Source organism: Haliotis asinina, chromosome 6 (assembly GCF_037392515.1).
Source record: "Haliotis asinina isolate JCU_RB_2024 chromosome 6, JCU_Hal_asi_v2, whole genome shotgun sequence".
NCBI lineage: Eukaryota > Metazoa > Mollusca > Gastropoda > Lepetellida > Haliotidae > Haliotis > Haliotis asinina.
The window spans coordinates 62,876,692-62,901,286 of record NC_090285.1 but is presented as its reverse complement, the minus strand read 5'-3'; the positions used below and the strand labels follow the sequence as shown (position 1 = coordinate 62,901,286).

At 38.4% G+C, this 24,595-nt stretch overlaps 2 protein-coding genes across 2 annotated transcripts; both read right to left on the bottom strand.

The window, feature by feature from the left end:
- Nucleotides 1-3,742: 3,742 nt before the first annotated feature.
- LOC137288072 (neuronal acetylcholine receptor subunit alpha-3-like) lies at nucleotides 3,743-4,972 on the bottom strand. Its single transcript, XM_067820446.1, has one exon. The coding sequence runs from the start codon at nucleotides 4,970-4,972 to the stop codon at nucleotides 3,743-3,745; it is 1,230 nt and encodes a 409-aa protein (XP_067676547.1).
- A 17,532-nt stretch (nucleotides 4,973-22,504) lies between these two features.
- LOC137286137 (neuronal acetylcholine receptor subunit alpha-3-like) lies at nucleotides 22,505-23,734 on the bottom strand. The gene has a single exon (XM_067817805.1). The coding sequence runs from the start codon at nucleotides 23,732-23,734 to the stop codon at nucleotides 22,505-22,507; it is 1,230 nt and encodes a 409-aa protein (XP_067673906.1).
- Between the last annotated feature and the right edge of the window lie 861 nt (nucleotides 23,735-24,595).

The window sequence follows — 24,595 nt, the reverse complement described above, 5'->3', positions numbered from 1 at the left end:
AATAAAGCATGCTAGTGACAAGAATGAACCACAGCGGCCATTTAGTGAACTTTAATATGGCACATGAGTGTACGTGCTCGGAGATCCAGTTACAGGAGAGGAGACTGTAGTTTATTTAAATTAGCATTTAGACTAGGATTAACATGTATTAATTATGTATAACTGATTTCCCACTGCCTACTTTGTCAAGGCCCATGTTTGGCACATCCTGTCAAAGCACATGGTAGAGTAGCTTGGAATGTAAACGCAGGTCAATGTCAACATGAACGTGAATGTCATTGTGTGTCAACAACGGTTTCAAGAGTTTTGAACATGGCTACATCTAAATGGAAGAGAATAAACAATTCTGAAGAGCAAGATACATATTTATTGACAGCTATATTTGAGGGAAGTGTAAAATCATTGAGTATAAAAGTGTGACCTTTGTGATCCTTAAATCCAAACACAAACAGAGCTTGAGAATTAATAAAGCTTTCCTTCAATGCCGAAGACGTTAGTACTGAACAACCAGGTCTCGGGTAAAGGTTGAAACTTACTGCTAAAATAGAAAAAGAATTAAAGAAGACGGGTTAAGTTAACCCCCAAGTGACTGACGCAAAGTTACACTCATTAGATAAAACTGATGAAAAAAAGTAACGTAATTCAAATTCCTTTTCTCTTAACATCAGATAAGGTCTCATTATATCACGGTACAACTGGTTGGAAGACTGTTCCAACGTCGGATGTTGCTGTATATCGTGCCAAATCCGGATCCCTCGCCTTTAGAGGTGTGGGATGAAAGGGACAACATCTACGTCGTGTACCAAATACTCCAGATAACGTTCGTGATTCGACAGCAGAGAAAATGTAATAAGTCCTTCCAGAATCCTCATTGCTTATGTGATAGACGAATGAATATATAACTGCTCTTCCCGTTGCGCGCGGTTGGTATGTATACCAGTTACAGTGTTTGACACTGATGCGTGATTCAAAGGACAAGGTATGATAGAGGCCCTTATTGGCCCACAACATGTCATGATTATCAAAATTTTACAACACGATAATTTTAGCATAAAAGGAGCTAAATTAATTGTTGAAGTTACCTCCAATTGCATTTTTATGTTTCTAGTGTTGTTAGTTTTCCTCTTTGAAGACCTCAAAGTTAACATATTTTACAATATCTTCTAGAAACCTACATTTTCTGATTTTCAGAGTGATAGAAAAGTGTGAGCAAAAGCGTGACCCATCCCAATTTTTTCACCACATATGAAGCGAGTAAATTAGAATGTACACCTAAAAAATTGTAGTGGGTCACGCTTTTGCTCATATCAAAATCTTTTAAAAAGTACATTTTTTCGGTTTATGAAATTGCCCCATACAACATCTAAAAAATAAACATTGACATAAACTAACATCTTTAAAAACAATCCATCACATTTACACATCTGTGCCATGATACATTATATTTTGAATGGTTTTGTGCTCTAAAATACACATGTCAAACATCGTTATTAAAATTTTCAATATCATAAGGCACCCACAAGGCAGATTTATGAGATGTAAACATTGGTGTTTGGTTGTTGGTCTCTGCTAGAAAAGTAAGAAGATGTCTGAAGATTTTCAAAATATGATCAAGTAGTACTGTAAAGGTGAAAATCTTTGTTATTATGTAAGAATTTGATCATAGTTTTTCTATCATCTGTGTATCAAACACCTTTGAGTCACCTGTCACTGTCAAAATAACACAGTCATTCAACAGGATTGCCATGTATAAACATATGCATTTTCCAAGAACTTATGTACCTTGATGTTTCCAATGACATATTAGATTTCATTTAACCAAAATGACTACACTTAACTGTATGAAAAGGATGTTTTAGCTAGAATAAGAACATTGTATCAAGGTCTAGCAGGTGATGAACACAAGCAGACGTCAAGTCATACATAGTTGTAAAGTGTAATATATAAGCTTAAATTCACAGTGGGAGGCAAAGGAATATGTAGGCTAATGGTTGCAATAGTGGACTGGAGGTTTCTTTTGTTATCAGACATGCAGGTTCAAATCCTTGTAACTCATCTTTCTTTTTTTCAAAGTTTGTTTATCAAGTCTACAATGTTTAACTAAACTGTTTCACATCAAATCCAAATATTGTAATTTTTTCTTAAGTTTGGTAATCTATGTTACAACACTTGTGAAACAAGCTTTAATTAACATCATGTGAATCTTTTGTTAAGACACTGACCATTTGCCTTTTCAAGTCAGTCTTGTTGCCTTTGTTCCCAATATTTTAAATTCATATTTTATACATTTTGATCTACTTTAGGTTTATACACTTTTGAATACTGCAGTTCTTGAGAGTGAATCAGATACTGAGATTGATAACTGTGTGAATGAAGAGTAATAGTGGATGTTTTATATCTTTAAAGTGGATAAGTAGTGAATAATTACTCTGTGAAGTCTTTTGAATACTGACTTTAACATGTGCGTGGTGTTAATATGAACCTGCACTGACATTGAAATTTCACCCAAAATGGGCCCCTTTGAGGTCAAGACCTGTGATTTTAGTGCAACATGGTTGGCTATTGTAATAACATATGATGATTGAGATGTTAACTGTATATTTGCTAAAACTGGTTGTAAATGCTGACTTGTAACACTTACTAGTTAGAATGAAGCTGTGCCCAAAATGAAGCTTCACCCAAAACAGGCCCCTGTGATTCTTAGTGCAACATGATTGTTATCATGCTTACATGTTGTACAATGGACCCATGGATTACATTTGCAAAGAATGCTGTGGATAATGACTGAGTTTTGGGGACACAATTGGCAAGTAATTGAATTAACAATGTTTTGCAACCCTAATTGGGCCCCTTGAAGTTAAAACATTATGACTGACTTTGACATGTTTTTCAGCATGACTACCTGTCATAAAATTGCTGTAATTTGCATGTAAATAAAATAACAGTTGTAAATAAGCCATTATGGCACACTGATATTTCAGACTTCTTGTTATTTTTCATGGGAACTGATAAAACCCATTCTGCAGAAAAATTACACCTCAGAACATATAAAATATAGCATTTTTATGCAAAGCTAACTTGTCTCTAAACAAATAACATGTTTTCAGCCAATTCTGTTAGTGGGCCAAAAACCACCCTTATCATACCTTGTCCTTTAAAGATTATTTGAACAGTGAACGGCTTCAACAGTGATTTTATGTACTCTGTAGTAAGCGATGTCCAGATACCTTGAACGTGATCTATCAGATCCTGCTTGGTTTTATTTCATGTAACTTTCTTTGTAGCCTGATTTTCAGAATTCAGTTTTGCAACCCTAATTGGGCCCCTTGAAGTTAAAACATTATGACTGACTTTGACATGTTTTTCAGCATGACTACCTGTCATAAAACTGCTGTAATTTGCATGTAAATAAAATAACAGTTGTAAATAAGCCATTATGGCACACTGATATTTCAGACTTCTTGTTATTTTTCATGGGAACTGATAAAACCCATTTTGGGCCCCTCTGCAGAAAAATTACACCTCAGAACATATAAAATATAGCATATTTATGCAAAGCTAACTTGTCTCTAAACAAATAACATGTTTTCAGCCAATTCTGTTAGTGGGCCAAAAACCACCCTTATCATACCTTGTCCTTTAAAGATTATTTGAACAGTGAACGGCTTCAAAATACCGATGTTAATTCAGCACAACTGTTATAGACAGTTTGAGACTTTACCATACTGGCAAAAGTCAAGATCTATTGTGTTATATGGACGAGGAATCCCACAGACACAACCATCCAAAGCGCCGTGAATATAACCATACACAGAGAGTCTGCAGTTACACAGTACCCACCAGAACTTCTTTGATTTTCCAGAGCCACTCCAGTTGGATTCATATTACTAGTCGAACCATTGGTTTTAGAATCCAGTTGAACCTGGTCCATAACCTTGCGGCTACTTCCTGGAAATGATAACGAGCAGGGACGTGGAATAACAAACAATGGTGACAGTTGTTCTTTCTTGTTGACCTTCGCAGGATCTTTCATGACAATGATGATGGTGGCGACCACGGACAGAACGCTGATACCGAGGAGACACGTTAGATACATAGTGACCATAGGAATATTGTCAGATGATTTGGGAAGAAGTTCACTTACGATGCTTATGAATACAGTCAGAGAGAGAAGACACGTGATGGCATACGAAACCTTCTCTCCACAGTCACACGGAAGTGAGAAGACGAATATGTTGAGAAATGAAAGCACCACCACAGGTATAATCACATTGAGAACAAAGAACATCGGTCGCCTTTCAAGGTGAATGTCAACGTAAAGGAAAGAGAAGGTGGAATCTGCGAAGGTCATTTCAGTAATGTACGCTCTGGAACCTGAAAGAATCCATTCTCCATTTTCTGTGTACGATTGGGTGTTTACATCAACCAGCGATGATACCATCTTCAGCTCATTTGAAAAGTAGCTGATGGGTAGAAACTGGAACTGGCATGTCTGAACATCAAATGGAAATAAAGTCAGATCTAACTTGCAGTTAGTAAGAAAATTTGCCCCAGGTAACCAAGTTACTGTACCGTCACTGTAAACTGTAATGGGGGATGTCTCGTCTTTGAAGACATCCCGATCCTCCAGAGACACTGGTACGATAACTTTCGGTCTCCAAATGTCAGTCAGTGGAGGGTGCATAAACTTTATGCCACTATAATCCTCAGGTTTCCAGGTGAGAAACTCATCTTGCGATGTTAGATTCATCCACACGTTGCTGTGAAGAGTCTGTCTTACCTGGTCTATTTCAGTTATGGCCACCAAGTTGAATCTGCTGTGAACGTCAGTATGTTTACTGTGGTTGAATACTGGTCTGATTTTAGTGCTGTAGTTTCCAAACATGTCGCTGTACAGTCTCTTCATCCCCTCAGTTCTGCCTGCAGCAGATCTGCACAGGGCCAACAACACCAGCACATACGGCAGCCTCATCTTCCTAAGTCCCCGTTGATAGTAATGAAGAATTGATCCGCAGCTATTTATTAAAAACGTTTTACATTTTCAAGTGATAACAACTATTTATGCTTGGCGGATGATTGGACAAACAAGACAGATAGCCAAACTATTAAATCACCACCGAGCTTCAGTATATCTATCAAACTCTTTGACTTTAGTCATTCAGCAAGCTGTTGACAATTACACCTCTAATATTCCAGCACTTAAGGGACCTCATCATCCATGCACACTGCTTTTTCTCATGAAACTGAATTAAAGGCTTTGTTTACTCATCAGTATTGACGGATATAGATGATTGAAATATCCTTACCCAAATTACCAACACTCGATATGTTTTGAATATTTACATTGTGCCTGCTGAAAGTCATAAGGTACGAAGTTATTGGTTTCGCCTTTGTGAAACATTATATCCCTTACATGCTGTTCCTAATGTAGGAACACCTTCCGTGAGTAAGAAACTGGCCGACATTTCATCTCCAGAAAGAGGGAGTGCTCTGTTAGTTTATCCTTTGAATGTATTTACATGGTAAACATCGATCACGCACTACAACCTGACTGTATTAGTATGAAAACGACTCTCCCATTCTAGTCACATATTGTACCTACTGTTGGCCAGTCAGTCAGCCTCATTTATGAAGCCAGTGTTGTTGGTGCACAGGCGTTTCTGTATGTATCACTACAATTCCGAGTTTGGAATGTTTCGACCATACAAACAGCACAGTACCACGTAAAAAGATGTCTCTTTGTTACGCTATCACATTGATTTATTGATACCGCAGATCGATAACAAACGCTATTTTATCCAAAACTACAGAACGATGAATTGGACCTCGAGGTGGTAATGATTCAGTTTCAGTGTAGTGAGGTCGGATGTGCGTGCGTGCGTGCGTGCATGCGTGTTTGTGTTTGGCTACACTATATTTTTCTTCGCTGTTCTTGAAGACAAAGTGTTTCACTCAAGCTATTTCCAAGACTCTTGAACTAAGCACCATCAAACAATATCGAGGCTGATCCCTATTGTTGGGAAAACCCAACCATAATCAACAATATGATAAGCCCTGATTTTCAGCCTTTGATACAATACAAAGTTTTCGATCATTATGAATGATCGTCGGATCCACTTGTCATTTTTCCGCGGTGTATCTTGGCATCACTTATCGTTCTGTCATCATAAAAACAAATTTTAAAACTGTACCTTAAAACAGCTGGATACTATTTTTTAAATCAATACATATCGGGAAAGACCGGTTTTAGAGTATACGACATGCAGTAAAATGTAAACTGAAATATTGAAAGTGTCAGTGTATATGAATTTCTAAATGTTATCAGCTATTGCTTCTCCAGGGAACTGACAGCTGTTAAAGTAATCAAATCAAAAGATAAACTAAGTCAATATCTTTTCTTTCCTCTTCATGTGTAGATATGGTTCATATGATGAACATATTTTTTGTGTCACTTGAAGGAAATCAGTAATTATTTCTATTCCTCTTTCACCCTTTACGAGACACGTGAGATGGTCTAGTTTCCATAACAACTGGAGCCTCCAATCTTATATGGGTTAAACAATGTCTCTTTGGCTGCCAGAGGGTGTACCATCACCTTCCAGTACATACATATGTTTCTCTATTTTGGCAGCTTGAACTATGTGTAAAGACAGGATCTACTTGTTGTTTACACATATATAGTGAGGACGTGCACCAGACAATTACAATTGTGTTGCATTATTGTGCTATTTCATGATGTTTCTGGACTGACACTGTATAGTGCCTACAAATGAAAACTGGGCATAATTGGAATCACTACACAAATATATATATTGACGGGAAAAGTGCAAATCATGAAATTACACACAAAAGAAACTATTTGAACCGTTATCAAAACAACCTTGAATAAATATGTAGCAAGGCACTATGCATGAAAAGTAATGTCACGTACCGCGCGTAGCAAATGTACTTTCTACTAACGTCTTGCATGCCTTTTGACACCTGAAGAGCGCACTCCTGATATTGCAAACGTTTGATAGTTCTCTACCCACTGAATGTTGGGGAAAACGTCCGTCTGTCCGTCCATCCGTCCGTCGGTATTCATTTTATCTCCGGAGAATAACAAAAAAACGTTCAATGTTTTTTTTTCAGCAAAGGTTTGAGATATATCAAACAATATCTAAAGCGATATCTATTGACATTTGCAATTTTTTGTCATTTTTATTTTTCTCGGTTTCCTTTCAATCGGTTCAGTCTAAAATGGAGGGTGGGGTTCCTTTCAGGAGCACAAATCGAAAACCGTTCAATATCTTTCAACAAAACATGGCAGATATATGAGACAGATCCCAAAGTGGTGTCTTTTGTTATTTGCAAATATTTGTTGCTTTTATTTTTTCCCGGTTTCCACAGAAACGATTCAGACTTAGTCTCAAAAGGGAACTGTGAGCTTGGTTTCCGAAGCACAACTCGAAAACCTTTCTACATCTTTCAACAGAACATGGCAGATATATGAAACATACCTCAAATTGGTGCCTTTTCCTGTTAGTAGATTTTGGGCATAATGATCTTTCCCCGGCCGGCCGGAAACGATTCAGACATTTCGTTCCCGGAACACATCTTGAAAACCTTTTCATTATCTTTCTGCAAGCATTGGCAGACACATCAAACAAATCTTAAAGTCGTGCCTTTTTGGCATTTACAGAAATTTGGCTGTTATATTCTGCATGATTTCCATGGAAACGGTTTGGACTTAGTCTGCAGAAACCACGCAAACCATTTGTTCAAACCATTTGTTCAAACCACTTGATTTGTTCTTTGTAATATGTTGTGGCGGTGTGTGGCGGTGTGTATGGGGTAGGGTGTGGGGTATGTGGGGTGTGTTTGGTGGGGTTGGGGTGTTGGTCATCGTTTCTTGTTAACACCTGACGATCACACACCGAATCTACGGCATGTCACGGGTTACCGAAAATGAGCGTCTGACTGACCCGAATCGATTCAATGCTGCCATTTTGAGGAGGCATAACATCTCATGGCCTGACACAACTTGGACACCATTTGGAATGGGCAAGTCTAAAACACATTTGTGTATATGCATATCGATAAACTGCGTGGAGCTCATGAATGTCTAAAACTGTCGTCGTTTTAGGAGGGTGAACTGATTTGTGTTTTCCATGGTGGCTGGTTAGGGCCATCGCTTTATCGCCTTAAATTTTGGAGGCGAGAAAGCGAGACAGCGATATCACAAGACGAGAAGGCGATAACGCGATATGGAGTAAAACTTTGATATACTGATAAAAGGTTATTCATATGAATGAAGAAAGAACCTCTTTGAAAGTGTACAAAATGCAAATGTATTACCTTAACTGTCGATACAAGACGTATGTTTCATGTATTAGAGAAATACTTTTCTCTCATGGATTTCGCTACGTCTGGATGTCTCAGAGAGGCGGTGATGAAACTTTATCTTTAAATAGATTTAAGACTGTTGCAATCGTTATGTTTTCTCAGTCATGGAAAAGTACATTGAATAACAGTTCTCGATACCGTATTTACCGAGAGTTTCAAAAGTATGTAAGTATGTTAGCTCCAGAAAAATATTTATCATGTAGCTTGGACAAAAAGTTTCGAAATATTTTGATCACAATTCGATGTAGATTATTAAGGCTGAAGTATAATGAGTGAAGATGGTTAAATGTTGAGGTTGCTGAACTCAATCGTCTATTGTGCAATCTAGGTGTACTTACTTATATGTACTGAATCTAACTCACTAGGATTAAAATACTTGCCATGTGCATATCAGATGCAACCGAATTACTATAAATTCAAGTCTCTTTTATCAACAAATAATGAAAACTCTCTTAAGAAATTTGTGTAAATATATCTTTCATTCTTATAAAAGCAGAGCAAGCAAAGTCAAATAATTTTTTTGAACCATATATTTGTCCAGTTTAAACATTTACAAAGGTGTATATATGCTTATGGGGTGGAGCATTGTTTTATATCACTGCAACAACCCACATTAAGTGAGTGAGATTCGATTTGTGTTGCTCTTAGCAATAATCCAACAGACTGGAACCAGCTCTTTATTATAATATTATAATAGAAGCAACGTTTTGATGGAGACACTGTCATCAAGCATGTGGTGTACAATATTGAGGGAAACGCTTATATATTCATCAGTAAAATTTGTTCAGTAGGATTGACGTTTACTCATTAACAATGATGAATGATGAAGCAAAGTGTCCTTGCTCTGTATCACGTTTACCTCATATCATACATATCATCACTTAAAGTACGTTATGAATACATTATTGAGACAGTTTAAGGGGCATTTATATTGCGAAAGTTGATGTGTAAAACATTCCGTTGACCGCCATTGTAACATATAAGTACACTGATTTACCTGTCTCTGTATACATGCATTACGTGTATATATCACAAAGTGTACAGCTGCTCGTGGTCGCGTAGCATTTGATAAGCTGATTGGTGACGCGTGTATCCAACTTATCTAACCTGATGTCAAAACTATTCGAATCCAACAACAACAGGTGACATTCACTGTGTTGGCGGGGTGTTATCTCATTTCCTGATACTCTTCTTTATGGCGTAACGGCAAAGGTGTAGCGTTAGCCCGGGGAATAAAAAGTCCTAGTAAAACAAACCGAAAGAGAAAAACTTCTGTATTTGTGAAACACGATGTTAGGGAGTATATTTTATTTCTTGCATCAGGTGTATGAAGAAACTATGAAACGGAAAGCTATATACGAACGTTTAAAACAACCGTGATAAGATAACAAGGGAAGCCAGTAGTTAATTAGCGCTAAACTGGTAGGATGGATGGGCAAATGAAAGCCAGTGATTTTTCATCCAAAGCATGAGTGATGAGATAACAATGGTGGCATTTAACAAGGGAAATGACAATAGAGAAATGTAAGCCAGGAGTTAATCTAGGCCTAATTTGATTTCACGATAATGATTGTTATCCTTTTCACAGGCTTTCAAAACACTCATTTATTTCAACAAAACACTCTCGGTTTCTGGAGTTATTGTTGGATTATTGACTAGACAAGTTAAAAGTGAGTGAGTGAGTTAATATTTAATGTCACATCGGCAATATTTCAGCCATATCGTGACGAGAACATTTAACAATGAAAAGGACTATATCTATGTTATAAAACCTGTCAACGAAGGACTGTAAAACAACCAGAATATCACAAATAGCATTAAAGCTAGTATGGAAAGTTAAAACTGATATCACTAAATGGACAATACAATATATAAAGAGGCTACAGATCGCCAACAACTGGAGGTAGATCACCATACAAGGGATCATGGGGACTTACAGTACCTTTGCTACCTGCAAGGCCCCTAGTTGGATTTACACCATCCCTTCAGCTGCTGGCGATTGTAGGAAACGTTAGCCACAATTAAAACAACAAGAATACTACCCTTAAAAACCTGGTAGACTTAAATTTACATCAAATGTCATGGGACTTACGTACCCTCTCAGGAGGACAATAATTTTACAATGCTTCAACCCCCTTTGAGGGAACAACCATTAACAATTCTAGTTACAAATCTAAACTACCAATAAATAAAATACATTTATTTTTAGAAGGTATTATTCAACATTCAACCAGAAAATCAATTTCTTTAAAAAAAAACAACAATAATTAAATGAGAACTAACGTTTGTAAAAAGATCCTTAACTACGGCAGCGTATTAGGGCCACGGTGAAAAATGTTTTTGGAGTCACGGTGACCCTAATACGCTTCCGTACTTAACAGTTTTGACATTGAAATACTTATTCCTTGTGACGGAGAATTCAACACAGAATATGCTTGACCGTGATTGTCTCATCTCATCACAAGGGAGGATCCTCACCTTTCAAAAGGATGCATGAGTATATCTAGTATGGCCAATACGACATCGTCGTAAAATAACCTCTTCAAATCTGGACTGACAGCCCAAGTAGGTGTAACCAATATACGGTTTTATTTCATGTAATTTATTTATACCTACTTGGGTGTCCCACTTCTTCTGCATCAGATCAAGGGTGTAAGTTCTCATGCTAGCTTTGTAATCAGAGTATGGAATAAGAAGTGGTGTCACAGATTTGTTGAGTGTTGCCTTGGCAGCAAGATCGGCCATTGCGTTACCGGAAATGCCCACGTGGCTTGGTGACCAACAGAAGACGATGTCGAATTGGCCAATAGCAAACGTATTATACAAGTCAATAATTTCAATTAAAAATGGATGTTTACAAGAAATATTTTTAATAGCCTGAGGGCAAGAAAGAATAGATCATATACTGTTTATGTTCAGGGTGCCTTTGAATATATTTAAGAACTGTTAATATGGCGTTAGCTTGTGCTGTAAAATAGAACTATTGTCTGGTAATCTAAAAGATAGTGTTCTGGATCCAATGAATCTAGCACAAGCCACTGCGCCACCGTCCTTGGACCCATCTGTAAATAAGGATTTATAATTGTTATATTTATGTTTCAATTGATTATATTCTTGTTTATACTGTAATTCATTCGTTTCTGATTTTTTAAATGTAGTTAATGTTAGGTCAGCTTGGGGCCTAACCAGTTGCCAAGGAGGAGAAGGAAGAAGTCGGGAAGGAGCTATGTTTTTCAGCTCATTCCCGGAAGCAGCAAGAAATGGCTTAATTTTGAGAGCAAGAAGCGGAACAAGGGAAGACTTTTTGTTATACAAATCCTCATAAAGAGGATTAAAGACACAATTAAATGCAGGATTAGGCTAATTAGAAGCAAATTTTGTAATGCATTGTTAAGATATATACGGCGTTGTTTGAAGGCTCATCAGAGTTGACGTAAAGACTGTCGATAGGAGACGATCTAAAAGAACCACGACAAAGTCTTAGGGTCTTGGTGATGGACAGAATCAAGTATTTTTAGGTTTGCTTTGACAGGCTCCACCATATATGATGGAACCATAATCAAGTTTAGATCGCACGAGTGATCTATATAAGTGAAGGAGGGTAGTCTGATCCCGTCCCCATTTTGAATTAGAAACAACCTTTAAAAAATCGATAGCCTTCAAGCATTTGGCTTTTATATATTTAATATGGGGCAAAAACGTCAATTGTGAAACAAAAATAAACTTTGATAGGGGTGCCACTTAGAAATAGGTCTGGGTCTTTATGGGGTTTATATATTTATTTGGTTTTTGATTTAGAAAAGTTTGAAACCATTTTCAAGACACCATTTATCTATTTTGTTTAAACACAAGTGCAGTTGCCGTTCAATAGTATGCATATTTTTCCCGCGAAAAGAAATATTAAAATCATCCACAAATAACGATCTATCTATTGAATCATTTAAAACTTTAGATAAACTGTTGATCTTGGTGCTAAAAAGGGTGACAGACAAAAGACTGCCTTGTGGAACACCCTGATCCTGAATGATCAGACAGGGTAGAATCCACACGGACCTGGAATTGTCTGTCATTAAACGTTGGCTACGAATTCTGTCAAGCGACCTCGCAAGCCAAAGTCATGTAAATCTCTTAAAATGCCAAATTTCCAGGTTGTATCATATCCCTTCTCAGGATAAAAAAAAGGATAGATACAGCGTGTTATTTATTGATCAAAGCGTTCTTAACAAATGATTCTAAACGCACTAAGTGATCTACAGTACTTCTATGTTTACGGAAACCACATTGTATATCTGTTATAAGGTTATTTGTTTCCAAGTGCCAAACAAGTTGTTTGTTTATCATGCATTCCATGGTCTTGCAAACACAGCTTGTTAGTGAAATTGGTCGATAATTTGATGGATCCGTATGATCACGTCCAGGTTAAGGTAGTGGTACTACTATGGCGTCACGCCATGAGGGAGGAAAGTTACCCGATGTCCAAATTTCATCAAAAATAGTCAACAGAGTTTGAAGACAGGATCTGGTAAGTGCTTCAGGAGCTGATAATATATGTTATCAGCTCCTGTAGCAGTATTGTGGGCTTGGTCAAGAGCAGTATAAAGCTCATGAATAGAAAATAGTTCAGTATAGTCTTCCCCATTATCAGAACTGAAGTTAATAGGTTTCTTTTCTTGTTGTTTTTGGTATTGTTGGAATTTAGGTATATGATTAGAAGATATAATTAGTGTTTAGCAAGGGTTTAACCCAGTTTATTCGCAATATCTGATTTATCTGTAAGTAATTGCTCGCCTTGTTTAAGATGATGGACAGTAGATTTAGTGCCCTTACCTTTAATTTTCTGGACCATGTTCCATACCTTGGACATGGGCGTCCGAGAATTTATTTTGGATACATAATTTTGCCAAGATTGGCGTTTGTTCTGTTTAAAAGCACGCCTTGCTTTAGCATTTAAAATTTAAAATTTATTTAAATGATGCACCATAGGATGGCGACGGAAATAATGTTCTGCTCTTTTCATTGCCTTCTTAGCTTGTTTGCAGTCATCGGTGAACCATGGTTTTCTTATGTGTGGAACTGCACATGACTTTGGTATACACTCATCAGCTATGGAGTTCAGTTCATCAGAAAAGCATTTAATAGCACCAGGAATGTCAATAAAACGTTCAGGTTTAAGTTTTGCAGCAGACAGTGGTTCATATAAAGCCCAGTTAGCCTTTTTAAAATTCTGCCTTGATGATGGAGGAACATCAGATGGAGTCACAGATTTTAGTACAGTAGGAAAATGATCACTTCCACAGAGGTCATCGTGGACTGACCATTCAAATTCATCTAGTAGTTCTGAATTTGTGAGTGATAAGTCGAGAGCAGAATAGGTTCCTGTACAAGGGTCTAAATATGTGTTTGAACTATCATTATAAATACATAAATCATTATCAAAGCAAAAGTCCTCTAGTAATTTACCTATAGCGTTTGTAGTTACACTACCCCAGAGTGGGTTGTGCCCATTCAGATCTCCCATTATAATACAGGGCTTCGGGAGTTGGTCATATGGAGCTTGAAAATCAGTTTTGGCAAACGTCAATAAAGCGAGAAAGCGATACAGCCAGTCGAGAAAGCGATAGAGCAATAAAGCGAGGGAGCGGTAAAGCGATAACGCGATAACGCGATAAAGCGATAGTGCGATAAGGCGATAGAGCGAGAAAGCTATATTTACCTTAAGTCTGCCCTGTCTGCACATGTCGTCTTGCCTGCATATGACTTAATTCAACAGGAGGCTGAATCACCATTTGTTTTAGTTGAATAGAAAAAACGCATATGTTTTCAAATTCTATGGCATTTTTGTAATTAATCTTTTAACTTGTCTTGTCAATAATCCAACAATAACTCCAGAAACCGAGAGTGTTTTTGTTGAAGTAAATGAATGTTTTGAAAGTCTGTGAAAAGTTTAACAAGGCCTGAATTAACTCCTGGCTTACATTTCTCTATTGTCATATCCCTTGTTTAATGCCACCATTGTTTTCTCATCACTCATGCTTTGGATGAAAAATCGCTGGCTTCCATTTGCCCATCCATCCTACCAGTTTAGCGCTAATTAACTACTGGCTTCCCTTCTTATCTTATCATGGTTGTTTTAAATGTTCGCATATAGCTTTCCGTTTCATAGTTTCTTCATACACCTGATGAAAGAAATAAAATATACTACAGAAGTTTTTCTCTTTCGGTTTGTTTTACTAGGACATTTTATTCCCTGGGCTAAAGCTACGCCTTTTCTGTGACGCCATAAAGAAGAGTATCAGGCAATGAGATAATACTCCACATTCACGCCGCGGCCATGTTGACAACGAAAGCGAGGCTCGGAACGCAAGAATTCGACAGCAACAGGCCCATGCAGCATGGCCTGGTCAAGGAGTCTTCGTGGTGTCCCATCTTTAACTCATCAGTATGTTGACAAATGATCAGGGACAGACAGCAACATACCCAAACGAAAGCGACGAAAGGGTCATTCATTGTATCTTCAAGGGCACATTCACGATGTTAAAGGTAAGTTTGCGAAACTATCCTATGCTTCTGTTTTCGGGCACCGGGCAACTGGTTAATGATTAATATTTAAATGACTATAGCAGCTATGATGGATATAGAAACGAAGGTAAGGAACCGTTCATAATTTATGGCTAGATGTTAGAGAGGGGGCGGTGATGATTATTTTCATGGAGAGGCATGTACAATGTGAATGACAACACCCCCACCCCACGTACGTATATGTGTAAAACATTGATCACCCCACCCCTGCCCCAGCCATAAATTATGAACGGTCCCTAAATATATCACCTAGGGAAATGTTATCCAAGAAAACAATAATCAGATTGATTAGATACATTGTTTCCTTCGCATATTTTGGATATATTGAACATATCATTAAGCAGGCCTCTACAATAATGGAAATAGTGCACAAACTATTAGTGACCGCTAAATAAAAGCAAAATCTTAAATCATCAAATACCATTAAGCATATTAACAAACACCATCTTTTCTTTCATTATTTCAAGTCTTTCCCCCAGCTGACATTCACCTGATGAAGAAGTAAGAATATACTTCGAAACGTCGTGACTCTTCACAATAAAGAAGTTGTCATCCAAAAAAACAAAACAAAAAAACCTCGTGTATCACTTCTAAATGCCATTCACAGGCTTTCCCCCAGCTTTTGCACACTAAATGTCAAAATTAGTTTTTCGTATTTGCGGATTCATAAATGTTTCTTCTATATGCTTTCTCGCTTTCACACCTTGTTATATTGCTTTATTGACATCTTGCTCTATCGCGTTCTCGCTTTCTCGTCTCATGCTATTACTTTCTCGTCTCGCGTTATCGCTTTCTCGTCTAGTGCTATTGCTTTCTCGCTTAGTGTTATCGTTTTATTGTCTTGTGTTATCGCTTTCTCGTCTTGTGTCATTGGTTTGTCGTCTCGTGTTATCACGGTCTCGTCTTGTGATATCGCTTTCTCGCCTCCAGATTATTAGGCGCGAAAGCGATGGCCCTAATCTATGGTGGCTGATTTGGACCATCGCTTTCTCACCTTTAAACTTGGAGGCGAGAAAGCGATATCACAAGCCGACAAAGTGATAACATGAGACAAGAAAGTGATAACACGAGGTGAGAAGGAGATGACACGAGGCAAGAAAGCGATAGCACAAGACGAGAAAGCGATAACGCGAGACGAGAAAGCGATAACACCAGACGAAAAAGCGATAATGCGACACGCAAAAGCGATAGCACGAGACAAGAAACGGATAGCACTAAACGAGAAAGCGATGCACTAGACGAGAAAGCGATAAAGTGATAAAGCGAGCAAGCGATAGTGCAAGAAAGCTAGAAAGTGATAAACTTATCAACACTACTATGGAAAGCATCAGACACCAGTATATATTTACAGAATAAAGTGGAAATGTTTTGGTCACATTTTGAGCCATGGCTATTTATTCAAACACTTTCTAATTTTAGGTAACCATGTCATCCGAAGGTTCAACTCGAATAAAGGAGTGAGTGCTCTTGTGAATGCAAAGCTGGAAAATGGCACTGTTCTCACTGCCTAGCCCTCCTGTATTTGATTTGCCAATTTCAAAAGCAAGAGTTGTCCTGCATCTCTCCTGTTTAGAGTAGAACCTCTCGCCCACAGGCGTGGAACATACCAAGGACAGATGATATTCAGCCCATCGCTGTAGAGTCTATACATATTAACAATGTGAAGCCTTGCACAGACAGGAAAATGAGAAAAAGAAAGCAGAAAGTGACTGAAGGTTTCATACCCAAAGTATACTGTTCAGTGGAACAGCCTATTCCTCACCAAGACTTTTGTGACAAAATCATCCAACAACAGTCTGCCATTGGGAGTCATGCGCATATTCTTCGGTAAAAACCGGATCAGAGTGTGACAACAGATTCACGGTTTGGCCCTGTTCCTGTGGGATCAATTCTGTCATATCAACAGAGGAAGATACCTGTACAAGGAGACTTTATCCGTCACACAAGTCATCCTGCTTTCCTGATTTTCCACTGCCTCACTTGACGAGTACCTATTCAACAGTGCTAGGACATGGAGAAGCTGAAACTTTATATGGTTACTGATGAACTTTCTAGGTGAGTGAACTACCTTAACTAATGTGACAAGTTGACAATTACTCACTCCAGGGAAAACCATTGGGTCTGTAATTGGGAAAATTGAATGATGAAAAACTTCCAGATTTCCAGGGTTTTACTTATTTATAAGTCTGAAAATATTTTATATGGTTTCAATGCATGACCCCAGAAAGGGGTTATCGACATTTTAATCCTATTGCCCACGGAACCTGTACACAGGGCTTTTACTTCTGGAAAAAAGCTTCAAGCAAGTTCTTGGAATGTGACCACTGTGAAAAGTTGAAAATGTGAAAGGTATGATGCCAGATGCCTTGGAATTCCATAAGTTTATTGGACCTTTGAAGCCTTAGGAGCTTAATAGAACATAATTAAGGGAGACAATTTCATTGTTTACACTTTTGTATTCTAAACTTTATTCTATCTTTTCATTATCCAGAGAAACTGAGAGTTCAACTCGTATACAGAGCCACAAGAGAACTTGGCATGATGTAAGGAGGCACAGGCCTACCTCATCAATATTCAAGGATATGTGTGCAAGGAGGGCTGATCAGTAGACTTATGTGTTCCTAAAACATTCAAACAACTCAAATGAAGTATGGTATTTCTGAAGAACCTACTGCAGCTAAGCTGTATGCTGAATTGACTGGGAACCATGCGTATAGTAGTAGTTTTGTAATAAATCCCAGTGCTTGTCACCTTGGTACCTCGCCTGACCGCGCAAGGTGTTTGATCCCAAAAGCGATCCATGCTATGGGCTCTTAGAGATCAAATGCTCTATTAAAGATAACTTTGCATTTTGTGATTTTCTGAAAGAAAATAGAGATGACACCTTCAAACTAATATGTACTCATAGATATTATTATCAAGTAATTGGGCAAATGGCCATGACAGGCATGAAGTGGTGTGATTTTCTTGTGAAGTGCAAGCTTGATTTTCACAAGGAGCAAATTTACTTTGATGATGACAAATGGCATCAAATGAAATGTTCTTTGGATTCATGTTTTCTGTATTACCTTCCAGCTATTTGTGCTTGCAGTGATTAGAAACTAAATTACTTTCTTACGGTTACCATACCAACATTTTAAGGCAAATTTTACTTAAATTGCCAAATTTACTAAAGAAAAAATTATATCTGCAATTTTTCATGTGTATTTGTTGATAAACTTACAGACTGAAATATGAAAATGCAATATTCAGGTAAATATTTCCTCCAATATTCATTTCTCACAAGGCTGAATAGTTTGGGTTTTTTTGGCCTCAAATCCGTAAAACAAGTACTTGTGTCAAGCTTATGCTACTTGTATAGAAATCATTGCAAAGTGTTAATGTAATTATAATTGTAATTGAGTTTTATTTTCTCAATTGACATTATCATCAAAGTTACTAATTTCATGATAATGTACATTTTGACATCACTAAACAGTGTTTACAAATTACCTCAAGTACTCTGTAAAATTAAAAGCTTGCGTCATTGTTTCCGTCATGGTACTGGGCCTTAAGTTCTGATAATCTAAGCTTGCAATTTGCTGTTGTAGAGAAAGTACATAGTTTATTGTTTGCCAGTTGATGGATGGGTGCTGATTGAATACCTGACCTGCTTTAACTTATTTTTTCTACAGTTCTTGAACAATCACAGTTGATGTATTGGTGAGAGTTCCACACTCAAGGTGACTCCCTATAGCATGTCCATGACATCTGGGAATCGTGATCTTCATGACTATGGCAAATACTGCATTTCAAATGATATTAATCTATGTTTATACGACAGTGTATCATTGTACATTAATTTTAATGAAATGTTCATTATAGTATTACATAACTGTAATTATCAAATTAAACTGTGAGTCCTTTAATCCTGCTTTATGATGTCTTTATGTAACAGAAGCGATTGTCAGATCACCTCAACCCGGGACCAACACGTCTGATACTCTACCAATGAAGTCAAGACACACTATTTTTAAGGAATGGAAACTGAAAAGTTCAATTTTATAGTGAGAAAGTTCATTTCCTGTAGTGTATATCTCTTCATTACTTCATCAGTGATACATGTGCTGTAATCAGTGATTAACACCTTGCATATCTAAAATAGAGGACCAGGGAAGTTTGTGAGAATAGAACATACAGTCCATATCTGGTTGATTGAAGACGCAAGGTTGAGAGGGATAACGCCGTCAAAGACATGAAACTCTTTAATTCGCCTGATGGCCCTTTCCACATGAATTCGCAATCGCGCAATATCATGAGTCAACTTTACCTCATCCTCACTAAATTGTCCTTTCCTTTCCAAAAAGGGGGCAATGACAAGACTGGCATGTTTGTCCATTAATAATTTCAAAATGGCGCCGCGTGAATAAGGCGTTAAGCAAAGCCTTAACAACCAGTACCTTCCCTACTCCCCATTTTACCGGGGAACCATATCGGGGTTACATTAGTCTTCAGCAACCAGTACCTTCCCTACTCCCCATTTTACCGGGGAACCATATCGGGGTTACATTAGTCTTCAGCAGCTTATGCTTGGTGTAAGAGGTGACAAACGGGATCAGGTAGTATGACACATGTCATCGTAACCCAATCACGTAGATCGATGTTCATGGTGTTGATCACTGAATTGTCTTATCCAGACTCGATTATTTACAGACCGCCGCCAACCTAGTGAATGTCTGTTGCTCTCATTAGATTCGAATAGTTTGGACATAAATTGACCAAATTATAAATTGGACAATACAGGTAGATCATTACATATACTGAACGAGTTTCAAGTCCTCGTCTGACAACGAAAATGTTACAGACTGAAAAAGAGTTAATTGGATACACGCGTCACCAATATATTTTCTGCTTTGACTGGACGAACGTTGGACTGCATCCTTTTGCCTAGCTTAGACCACTGACAGTGGAATGGTTCTGTTTCTACATTTAGGTATGAATTTAAGGTGCTTTACTGTCAGGCGCGCCTCCTCGTTCCTTGGATAGGAGCGATTTGGGTTCATAAAGGTGAAAATCGTCAGTTAAATATTTTATCATCTTGAAGAAATCAAAGAAAGTACAGCTGTGTTTTTGATAACCATGAAAAATATACATGATTCCAGTTTGTTGGATTTGTGCTCAGAGCGACATAAATCGATCGAATCTCACTCACCTAGTTGGGTTGTTGCAGTGGTTGCAGTGGATGTTTGTTTGGATGTGTAGGTTGCGTTAGTGCTATCACAATGCCTTATTTGTTCCCCTCGCGATATCGCTTTCTCGCCTCCAAAATTTAAGGCTAGAAAACGATGACCCAAACCAGCCACCATACTATTTAGCCACCATAGTTGTCTCGTTCTAAACGTTACACGCATAATAAACCACATCATTCCATGACACTTCATGTGGTTGTGTGACTGTAGAGACGTCTACAAGACGATAATGACGTTGACGGTCGCCTACATGCTGGACATCCACCATGCCAAGAGAGATACATACGAGTGACCCATCTCCGGCTAGGGTTTCAGACTTCAGTGACCACTACTCAGACCAACCTAGAATTCCGGCATAGCTACACTAAGCATCACCAATTACGTCAGTCAGGTTCACGAGAAACTTGCCAAAGACTGTGCCGAAATCATGACTGTAAGCACATGTTGCATTGGTTACTAAGCATCCTAAAACTATGTATTATACGAGGAAAGTAATAAATAATAAGATAATAAGATATCACACATATTTCATTATATTCACATATTTTGCACCACAACAACGTATATTGTCGTTTAGCTATCACACTGACTTACTGATACTGTAGATCAACAGCAAAACCTATCTTTATTCAACTCCTCAGCAAGACGAGTTGGGCTTCAAGGTGGATGCAATGTGTGTGGAAAGTATATTGACACTGCGTTTTTACAAATACAGACGTTCTTACGACAAGGATAGTCACCTTTTGTGGCAAGCATGGGCTGCTGAAGCCCTGTTCTACCCCGAGACCTTCACGGGTCCCTCTTGTTCAGGATAGCCGATAGAGGTTTACTAAGTATCAGTTAATGGAATTCCTCCATAACCTCCTATATCATTCTTACTAGGACAATTATCAGTAGAGATGTTTCTGGGCAAGGGAGTATCAATTCTGTCTCTCATTTCCCAAAACCTTTTGGGTCACATCTGGCACTTACAAGTGCCATTCTTTGTTGGCTCACAAGAACTTCCCTCACAAAACAAAACAACCTCTTAGATTTATTTCTTAACTGTCTGCAGATCGAAAGGAGGAGGATCGAAAGAGGCCACTCTGCCGATAATCGTTCAATGCTGCATATTTTCTACGTTTATTACATTCCAGCGTTTCGTCCCACCAAGGTGGTTGAGTGACACCATTAGACTTGACCCAGTGGATGCCTCTCCTTCATGAAGCTGGCAGCTAACAAGTAATATCTTCTGTGCACTAATAGAATATTCCATAGCAGAAGCATGTACACAGTAAAACAGTTTCAGTGTTCCAAACATATTTCACCCCAAACTGAATGAATGATTGATTGAATGTATGTTGACTTATCAAAACTAAGAAAGCGATTGGTTTCTAATATTCTGTCGAATTTCAAAGAAAGAATACAAGACAGCGGAAGCTGTATAAAAGTTAGATAGGTAATGAAACAGATCATTCCGAGACTCACGACTGGATGTCTTAACGCCAGCTGACTGTGTCACTGCTCACACGTTTACAAAACAGTAATGACGTTGCCGGTTGTCGGCGTGCAAGACGTCCACACGTCACCACGCATAGGCAGATGAACACATCTGGTGCATCCAAGGACGTCGGAGTATCTATCACAACACATGTACAGTTAGGAACCACTTTCGCCAGAACAGGTTATGACCACGGTTTCTGGTTTAGGACCCATCCTGACGAAACATCATCAAGGAACGTACCAAAAGTTGTGCCCAAATCATGACCGCCAGCCTCTGTTGTGCTGGGCGTTGTTTCTACAGAAGAGTTCGTATTCTTGTAATGGCGAACAAGAGCCTGTCTTCAGACGTGGTGTGGACGATAGTGAGCCGATTGTCAGACTGGTAGCAATGTTATAGCAAATCATTAATATTCCAACCTGATAATGTCCGTCCTGACAGGGATAAGGTGAGTACGTCTTTTTGTTAACCACACAATGTTTAATATTGTCTTAGCCTGGTAATGTTCCGGATCTCACCCCAACAGAGCATGTGAGGGGCGAAATGTAGCTATGTTTACCCCATACCAAATCCATAAGACCACGTTTGTGGATTGCCTAACAAATGGTAGGCCCTTCCGCAAGGGACATACATGCTGTTCTGCCATTTTCGTATGATCTGAATATCCACTGATGAAATTTTATTAAAGTGTTCATGGTAATTTATCATTGCTTTCGTGTTTTCAAATGGAGATTCCACCAAGGTAATGATTCACCTGAATGGTAATACGGTACAGCAGTAATGCATAGTCTAAGTCTTTACCATACTGTGAGAGAGTCTTAAGAAAATTCCTTTATTTTGTTATCTGGACGAGGAATCCAAGAGACACAACTATCCAAAGAGCCGTAAATGTAACCATACACAGAGAGTCTGCAGTTACACAGTACCCACCAGGACTACTCCATCCTTCACGAACCTGATCCGTTGGATTTCCATTGCCAGCAGAACCACCGGTTTTAGAATCCAGTTGGACCTGGTCCATAACCTTGCGTCTACTTCCTGGAAATGATAACGAGCAGAAACGAGGTATCACAAACAATGGCGACAGTTGGTCTGTCTTAGTAGCTTTCGCATGATCTTTCATGACAATGAGGATGGTGGCGACCACGGACAGAACGCTTATACAGAGGAGACACGTTAGATACATAGTGACCATAGGAATGTTGTCAGACGATTTGGGAAGTAGTCCACTCACGATGCTCATGAATACAGTCAGAGCGAGAAGGCACGTGATGGCATACGAAACCTTCTCTCCACAGTCACACGGAAGTGAGAAGACGAATATGTTGAGAAATGAAAGCACAACCACAGGTATAATCACATTGAGAACAAAGAACATCGGTCGCCTTTCAAGGTGAATGTCAACGTGAAGGAAAGAGAAGGTGGAATCTACAAAAGTTCTTTCAATACTGTATGCTCTGGAACCTGAAAGACTCCATTCTCCATTTTCTGTGTACGATTGGGTGTTTGCGTAAATCAATGATGATACCATCTTCAGCTCATTTGACTCGTAACTGCTGGGTAGAAATCGGAACTGGCATGTCTGAACGTCAAATGGAAACAACGTCAGATCTAACTTGCAGTCAGTAGCAAAGTTTGCTCCAGGAAACCAAGTTACTGTACCGTCACTGTAAACTGTAATGGAGGATGTCTCGTCTTTGAAGACATCCCGATCCTCAAGAGACACTGGTATGATGAGTTTCGGTCTCCAAATGTCAGTCAGTGGAGGGTGTATAGACTTTATGCCACTATAATCCTCAGGTTTCCAGGTGAGAAACTCATCTTGCCATGTTAGATTCATCCACACATTGCTGTGGAAGATCTGTCTTACCTGGTCTATTTTGGTTATGGCCACCAAGTTGAATCTGCTGTGAACGTCAACATGTTTACTCTGGTTGTACAGTGGTCTGATTTTAGTGCTGTAATTTCCAAACATGTGTTTATACAGTCTCTTCATCCCCTCAATACTTCCTGCGGCAGGTCTGCCCAGGGCCAACAACACCAGCACACACAGAAGCTTCATTTTCCCTACGTCGCCTTTGACAATAATGAGGCACTGAACCTCGGCTATTTATTAAATGCTACCTACACTACGATCGAAAACAATTTGTGCAGTCTTGGTATATAACAGGAGAGAGAGACAAATTATTCATTGACCATCGAACTTCAATAAAGTCATTAAACGTTTTTGCCTTTGTCTCTCCGCTATGTTGACAAGATGACCAATACTCAATGAAACATCATCATCAAGGCCCAATCCATTATTTTTCATGAAATTGAATTAATCTATAACCTTTGTGAACACATTATTTCGTATTTACTGCTTCCGTCGCAGAACCGTCCTAAGGGAGTTGGAAACGGACAAACATCTCATGACAGAAGGGTAATCTGTCAATAAATCATTGTTTAGTATTGACATATATAGTTTGTAGTGATACTCCTACTGTTGGAATCGAGAACCGGCTATTTGATTCTGGTCAAACCGCGTACTTACTGTTAGCCAGATAGTAGGCCTCAGTTTTGAAGCGAATATTTCATAGAGTGCACAAGAGTTCTTGTCACTTGGTACTCTAAAAGTATATACTGTGACCGGAAAATGATAAATATTGCATATATTTCAATATATACTGCCCCAAGAAAGAAACGCATACGCGATGTGTGTTTAAAAAATCTATTAATTACCTGTTGTGTTCAAAGAATCGTCAGAATACGCAAATAAGTATCTATTGATAACGTGATTTTACACAAGTGCGCAATTAAAAAATCGATTTTACCTGATTCTGATGTTGATTTTGATGAGATTTCTTACAAGAATTAGAAAGGCGTCGCCACAACGCAATAGAAGTCACCTTCCAGTTGAAATCGTGTAGCAAAGAGCATTCGC